Genomic DNA, 8,054 nt, shown 5'->3' on the forward strand with positions numbered 1-8,054 from the left:
CAGAGATATTGACGAAAATAATGAAGAGTTGTTCCAATGCTTCCGATCCTTTTATCTCATAAATTTTGTGATATTTTTTGTAATCCTAAAATTATAGCATATCTTTCTGAGTAGATATTTGCGCTAACGTGCAATAAAACATAATAGGTCGTTGTTGTCTTTAGGAGAATAATATAGATTTGCGGCAACCTTTTAAATCTGAAATATTTATACTGCGTCAATATATTTTTATATTTGGTTTCATGGTGTAAAACCAATTTATAACTTTTTACTGCAGTGAATAAAATATTTTGCAAGCGTGAGTAATAGTATGATGAAAATAAGTACATGAAGTATTTTTACGCATTCACTATTTAGTCAAATTGAAATCGAAGAATGCATTAAAATATTTAACCCTCTTTTATGAATAGGTCCAAACTTTTAACGCGAATCAAACTTTATAGTTGAAGCATTATATGAAGTCGACACATAACACATTGCCTTAAACACTTCAACGTAACTCAATCCAAATTTTTTCAGTCTTTTGTTGATTGTGATTTTAACAAGAAACACTTAAATTCATTTTTCGTCAGTTGTCATTACGCTGAAACTCTAGTCAGCTAAACTGCATCAATTTTCATTAACAGTCTCGAATTTACAAAAATGGCACCCAAATGTTACAGCATTGCGTCATTATGTACCCATTTACCGCAAACCCCACAACACACTAGTTCAGGTTCGGTCTAAAAACGAGAGAAAACGTCGTTCGTTGTCATGAACCCCATTTGTTAGAAACCGCAAAAAAGTTTCAAACCGCCGTTGAAAGATGGGTAAGTTAATCAAGCGAGAAATTGCTCCAATAAAAAGAGTCTCTTATCCACATTACCCATCATTTTCGATTCGCACCATTGTCCCAAACAGGTGCAAGCAATCTTCACCCACGTACCGTAATTTTAAAAGTCTATTCGTTTCGTACAAAGACAAGGATTGTTATCAATTGCTATTATCAATTGCAGATTATTGAACAATAATACTTCGGAAAGCAAAGAAGACATGTCTCAGGCAGTACCGGACACTTCTGCCTACTTAAAGGTAAGCCATATAATATTTTGGTCATCATAGCATCCAATATTATAGCAAAAATAAAACGGAATATGGACTTGTATTTGAATAATTTACTATTCTGATCTAAACATCAATTTTGCTACAACCCACATTTAGTTTTTGGTAAAGTATAGATGCAGCATAATTCTTTTCAGGAAAGCACTATTTTGCCCGTTTAGGGTCGTTAGAAATTGTGACAAAAAATTGGAAATTGAACAAACGTTTATATTCCACAATAGGATTCAATTTAATTGACAGTAACTTTATCAAATATTTTTCTATGTATAAAATAGACTAATTTTATTTTTGACGTTGGAAAATTATTGTTGGTTTTTCGATCACTTAAAATGGATACGCAATTTAGTCTCGTTAATAAAATAAATTTTGAGTAGAGTTGAAACATAATTTTAGCGGTGCTAGAAAAATAATTTAAAAATAACACTTATTCGTCATTTTAAATGTCGTTTTATCTGATGATTTTGGATATGTGAAAAGTTCACAGAAATTGCCCATTTCATTATGTTTTGATCTTTTACATTAATATCATCACGACAACACGTCGCGTGATAAAACTGCTTTTCAGATTTAAAGGCGTGAACGATGAATAAATCATAAAAAAATTGAACGCAGGTGATTCGATACAAATTAATAAGCAAAATACATGAGTCATCATGTTATGGCGTGTCCTTCGCAAACGCTGATTACTGACAAAAGCCATGTGGAATTAGCAATAAAATAACAAAACCTGGTTACAAGTTTGACTAAAAAATTATCAAAAATCAGTTTTAAAATATATGAAATCATCTTTAAAAAATTCAGTCCATTTTTCAAAATGTAACAGTTTATATCTTCAAAGCGAATCAAAACAATATAATCTATTCCATAACATATTAGTGTCAACGTGGAAATGAACCACCGGCCGACCAGGGGTTCGAATTTGAAAGGGCGCATGGCTGGGATTTCGGCCGCCGTTGTTTTGGCAATTACCCTTCACATTTATTTAACAAGATTATCTGAAGTGCCAACTGTATTATTGGAACGCATCTTTACAAGAGAACATGTTGTGCGGTGATGTCAAAATCGTATCGCATGCAAAGTATCTTAATATGATAAAAATAGTTTAAAGCAAGAAATTATATGTAACTATTAATAATCTAGTGATTTTTTAATCCGGTTATGTACAAAAATCGAATTTTTTAAATTTATTTATTCATTTTATATTTGTTACAGGAAGCATTTTCCCTTTTGTGCGATGAAAATTCGTTTTTCGATAATCGTTGCCTAGTTGATATACCGGGAAAGGCGTCAGATATGTTTCTGCCATCGCCAAATGAATTAACGTCCTCTACTGGAAACTTATACACGATGCTACCATCGACAACATCCAACGATTCCCCAATATCGTCCATACCAAGTACAAGTTGTACGCCTCCTCATATTCCTTCTACACCATCCAGTGGTTATTTTGGAAGCGATTCTGAATATCAAGCAAGGTAACACACTCAACCTGAATGCTTTATTTGGATCTGTAGGCGTGGTGGTAGAAAATACTCAAAAAAATTTATCTTTTGCAGTCCGTATGCACCAGAAGGATGGGGAACAAATCAAACTATGAAGCCATACTGCACCAGCAAAAATGAAACTGGACATGAGGTAAGGAAAAATAATTGTAAAAATTTGAAATAATCACATTAATTTGTTTTGCTGCTTTGCATAAAATCAAATTTTAAAATCGCCACTTTAATCATTGTTAAACTCAAAAATATGTACTTTGTTTCGTTCGGCAACATCCAAAATTTAAAAAATGAAAGAACGGTCAAAATTTATTTGATATATTTTTGATTTCAGCCTTATGTTAATCCTTGGAACAATCAATCACACTCTGAAGTTCCTGACAACAAGAATATGAATCTATCTTCGCAACAATTTCAAATCAAACACGAAGTATCAGAGAGACATGGTCATTCTTACATCAATGGTTATTCACCACACCAGGAAAACGCAGACTTTCGAGTTCTGGTTCCAGCAGGTACGCATTACTCATCAGTCGCATAATTAATACTATGATCGGTAAATGAATATTTTTTGGTGAATTCAGAATAAATAAAATAAAAAATGTTACCTAAACTCATTGCTAGCAATAAATGATTGTTAGACATACTTAAAATATTGAAAAATGTGACATAGGGCGTTTAACGTTAAAAAATTCCAAATTGCGTTTCTAGGCATTTGAGAAATGTTCTGAAGAGGTAATATTGCACGAATTTTGAATGTTCATATATCTTTTGCCCCGTAATGACCCACCAAATTCTGTTTTGTTTGTTGGTAGATTATTTACAATATTATCTTGTCACGTTTAGCAAAATTGCCGTTTTCACGTTGATGACGTCTTTTTGCTCGTCTTTGTACTTTTCAAGACGACGTCAATGAGCCGAATAATTCCTCTTTGACAGATCCGCTACTTTGGAGTACCGTACATGTTGTACGTTGGATTGAATGGATGGCAAAAGAATACGGTCTCCATCATATCGACTTGAAAAAATTTGAAGATATTAACGGCCCAAATCTCTGTAGAATGTCAGTAGAAGAACTCACTAAATATACAACGAGATATAATAGCGAAGTTTTGGTTCAACATATCAAATTTTTAAAACAAGGTTTGAGTTATATTTAATTGTACTATTTTGATATTAGAAAAGCTAAGATAATGATATTGTCAATTATTTTTTCTTATAAAAACTATTGTCGCGCTTTGTCAATATTGACTTATTATTTTTTCAGCCGCCATTCAGCGATTGAGCGCTCTAAGATCAGAGAAATATTCAGACGGGAATTCTTCTTTGACTTTCGAAGGTGAGGAAAAATTGATGTCAAATACTATTTTTAATCGAATGATAAAATAAAATGTATTCTCACCCAAAATATATATTCCATACATGGTAGGATTCTCAGAGACACAATTCATACATGTTACAAGTTTGAATTATAGAATTTATATGGCCATACCCTATGAATTTACTAAACAACATCTTTCATTGCAGATTATCGTGCGATATACAGAGGCGGTGATAACACAGGGGAAAAGTTTAATCTTGAAGGTATTTATTCTAACTTGAAATGTTTAACCTGGCGATAAAACACTATTAAAAAGAATATTTTTTAACAACGATATATGATACTTCATTTAATTCTTATATTATATATGTATATACATATGTTGATGATTAGAAGTTGGAATATATTTGTTTGACAAAAAACAAAAAGTTAAACGAATTTTTTTCAACGATGTTGCTTCCGCAATGTTCTCTATATTTTGATAAGATTCTTATAGTCGAGTAATTAGCACTCACTCTAGGCTGAAATAAATTTTTAAACCATTTACGGAAATTGGAAAATAACTTTGTCTTTTTTATTCTAGAAACTTACAATTTATTGGGACCTCTGTGCAGCAGATTAAGCAAACAAGGTAATATTACTTTACAATAAAAATTTTTTGAAACACCAAACTAAAAACAAATTAAATATTTTTATTTTTATAATTCACAGGAGGCGGTCAAATCCAACTTTGGCAATTTCTTCTTGAACTTTTGAGCGAACCTGCAAATGCAATTTGCATTACGTGGGAAGGAACAGGAGGAGAATTTAAAATGGTTGATCCTGATGAAGTAGCAAGAAGATGGGGAGAAAGAAAAAATAAACCGAACATGAATTATGACAAATTGAGCAGAGCACTCCGGTAAGACTTTAATATTTAAATTTGATACGTTTTAAAAATTACCCAATTTCTGTATAATATTTTTATTGATGTATATATTCATATATATAAATATATGGGGTAACAAATAGACATTTTCAGAGGAAAAATTGAGACAATTCGTCACAGAATCTATTTTCATATAAAATTTCTTGTGTGGCATATTTTTGTTGGCTTCAATAGTACATGCAATTTTTCTTTTTTAGGTATTACTACGACAAAAATATTATGTCGAAAACACATGGAAAAAGATATGCCTACAAGTTCAACTTTCCCGGTTTAGCGCAAGCAATTCAAGCAACCTCGTCTTCAGAAAAATATGGATATTCATACGCATCGGTAAGAAAATATTTCGTTTTATTCAAATTTGAAACATTTTTCACTTTTTGCAAAGTAAATTATTAATTATAAAGTTTTCAATGAACGATGTCGAAAACGCCGGATGTATCATTTTATTAGATTATATAGTATCGAAACGTATTATTATTAGGATATACTTTTAATTGCCATCGTAACAACACAATAGGAGCAACTATATCCATTTTCACTAACTACAGAGATAAATCGGAATAGATTTGGCAAACTAACTTGGTTTACGTGATCACTGTTCTCATTTTCATAAATTTGGTGATTGTTTGTCATCAATTAAATAAAAAATGAATTGATTAGACTATTTAAATTGAAAACAATCTTCAAACCTTACAAATAACATTTTTAATTCAATATTATTTTCCTCGGACTCCGGGATAAAACCAATTTAAGATCCAGATTTAATTCAGTGGTCACCGATTACGATTGCAGAACTGTCCAATACTAATTAATATCAGTTTATTGTCATTGCAATATCCATCCGCTCGACGCATTTTTAATGAACATCGTTTTCTTTTTTTTAGCAAATAAAGTTGTTACTACAAATGTATTCTTATAGCTCTATTTTTCATTTCCAGTCCAAGTTACCCAGCTACGCCGAATCTGTGGGGGTTCAACCAGCTTCAAATTACCAAGTTCAAATACCAACAGCAGAAGCAAGTTCAGTCATTCATCATCCATCTCAAATTATAGATCAAAGTAATAATCAGAGTTCTTCTTTTTATCCGAACTATTGGAATTCTGGTTGTAATTTTTCAACAAATCAAGGAACTTTAAACAATTATTATTCACCATTCAATTATTTGCCACAAGACGCAGATTCAATTGTCCCGTATACAAGTAATATTCATAATATGAATGTACCATCAATGAATCCAAAATTAAGTTATGAACATGGGAATGTTACTACGGAACAAGGGTTTTCTGTTTCTCGAGATCATTCTCACGTTGATGCCCAACCAAACGCCCACTTTACCCGCGAAATGTACTCCCAAAACACCGATCGTTGGAACGCTTATAGTCAACATCCTGTACCATCGCCACAGACAATTATTTCGAGCATATAACGTGAACTCCTATATAATTGTTTACCATTTTATTGTTTAATATTCAATATTGTTTTTCTTTTCTATAATTTCAGCATATTTTTATACTTTTGAATTATTTTAAAAAGTAATAAAATAAAAAATACTTGAAACAATGCACATCGTTTTGATCCTTGAAATAGCGCAATATTTGAGTTTTGCTGTTTGGGTATTGATCATCCAATAAGCTCAGTTTTAGAATCAAACACGGAAAAACCGGAACCAAGAATATAACTTCAGTATCAACTGTTAATTAATATCCGGTTATTTTTCTACTAATAGGAGCGATCAATGTTGTTTGCAAATGCAATACCTTGTTGTCTTAAGACAGAGTTGTGATGCATATAACCCTCAAAAGTATGACTACGGTTTAAGATTGTTAGCTAGTAAAGGGGAAATATAAATAAAAGAAAGAACATGAAAGTAAAACCCAAGAACATATCCACAATAAAAGGCTTGGTACAACGACAATATCATTGTCCATATTATATACAGTAGCCAGGTTAATGATTAGTTAGTTCTCATCCAAATTTCCGGTGTACAAATGCAAGTACAGGAAAGTGTTAGGGTTTAGATCACTAATGGATATGTTTTACCAATAATTCACGTAACAGATTTGACGTAAGGTTATTCTTGGGACCCAAATTTATCAATTTTTGACGGTGATAATATAGGAGTTACGGTTGCAAGCAGAATCAGCTTCTCGCTTCGGATTCGTTCTCAAAATTTAAATTTGTCTGAATTGAGGTAATTCGAATTAAAAAAAAGAACGGTAATGATTATACATCATTTTATCGTCAAATGTGAGCGACACAATTCATGACATTCGGTTATTTATTTTTTTTCTAACTTTTGAGCTACTTCATAACAGAAAAGATGCATTCCACGTCGTTGAGATTGGATTGGGCGTGCAGTTAGAGAGTTCAAATCGGACTCATGCTGAAAAGCTTGCAACTCTAGTGGAAAGCATGGCGAGAGAAATTTGAAAAAATACGTAATGCACATTGTGATAGTTCAAATGTTTCTGCCATTTTCTAGACGCAACTTCGATTTTCCGAAATATCAAAATTTGAGTTCTGATACGTGTTTGCAATTTAGTGAAGAATTAAAAATATTTTGTTTTAATGGCTTAAACAGAAGCCTGGGTATTTTTTATACCGGTGTTCATTATAAATGAAAAGTCAGTTTCTAAGATTTTACGCAGCAATTGAAATGAAAACGCACAAAAAAAAAAACAGTATATTTGCGCAAAAAATAAATTCTCCTCCGATTCAATATACACGAAATTTTTTAAATTGTTCTATAATAATAATAAGAATGTATTAGTTTTTCACAGACCATTGTACCATTTTGGCTTTGTGCTATAAATATATAGCCTACGTAGACGTTTCGACGCCTTTTCAATTGAACAAAACTAAGTTTTTAGTCTCATCTCAGTTATACATAATTACTCGATTGACAATTTTCGTGATTTTGTTTCACTTTTTCTAATAACAATATCACTGAATGATGATTGTTTTGACTATTTGCGGTTCAACAAACGTCCCATCTTGAGATATTAGCTGCTTGAAATTGCATGTTTTTTTCAACGGTCACTGATATCCGTGCCACAAACTTGTACAATACATTATTGCATCACCTTGGAAATGAGCCATGATTTTTGAATTTTATATTTGAACAATTGTGAGTGAATAGTATCGTGACTATTGTTAAAAACTACACTTGAAATGTACGCAATTCCTCAGAAAACGATTAATGCTTTG

At 31.8% G+C, this 8,054-nt stretch overlaps 1 protein-coding gene across 1 annotated transcript; it reads left to right on the forward strand.

Moving 5' to 3' along the window:
* Positions 1-939: 939 nt before the first annotated feature.
* Positions 940-6,274, forward strand: LOC120325938 (transcriptional regulator ERG-like). Its single transcript, XM_078112184.1, has 11 exons — positions 940-1,071; positions 2,314-2,576; positions 2,658-2,736; positions 2,932-3,112; positions 3,537-3,740; positions 3,865-3,936; positions 4,125-4,181; positions 4,502-4,549; positions 4,630-4,819; positions 5,044-5,176; positions 5,785-6,274. The coding sequence occupies exons 1-11, from the start codon at positions 1,033-1,035 to the stop codon at positions 6,271-6,273; spliced, it is 1,755 nt and encodes a 584-aa protein (XP_077968310.1). The 5' UTR covers positions 940-1,032; the 3' UTR covers position 6,274.
* The last annotated feature ends 1,780 nt before the right edge of the window (positions 6,275-8,054 follow it).

This window comes from Styela clava, chromosome 4 (assembly GCF_964204865.1).
Source record: "Styela clava chromosome 4, kaStyClav1.hap1.2, whole genome shotgun sequence".
In the NCBI taxonomy this organism is placed as follows: Eukaryota; Metazoa; Chordata; class Ascidiacea; order Stolidobranchia; family Styelidae; genus Styela; species Styela clava.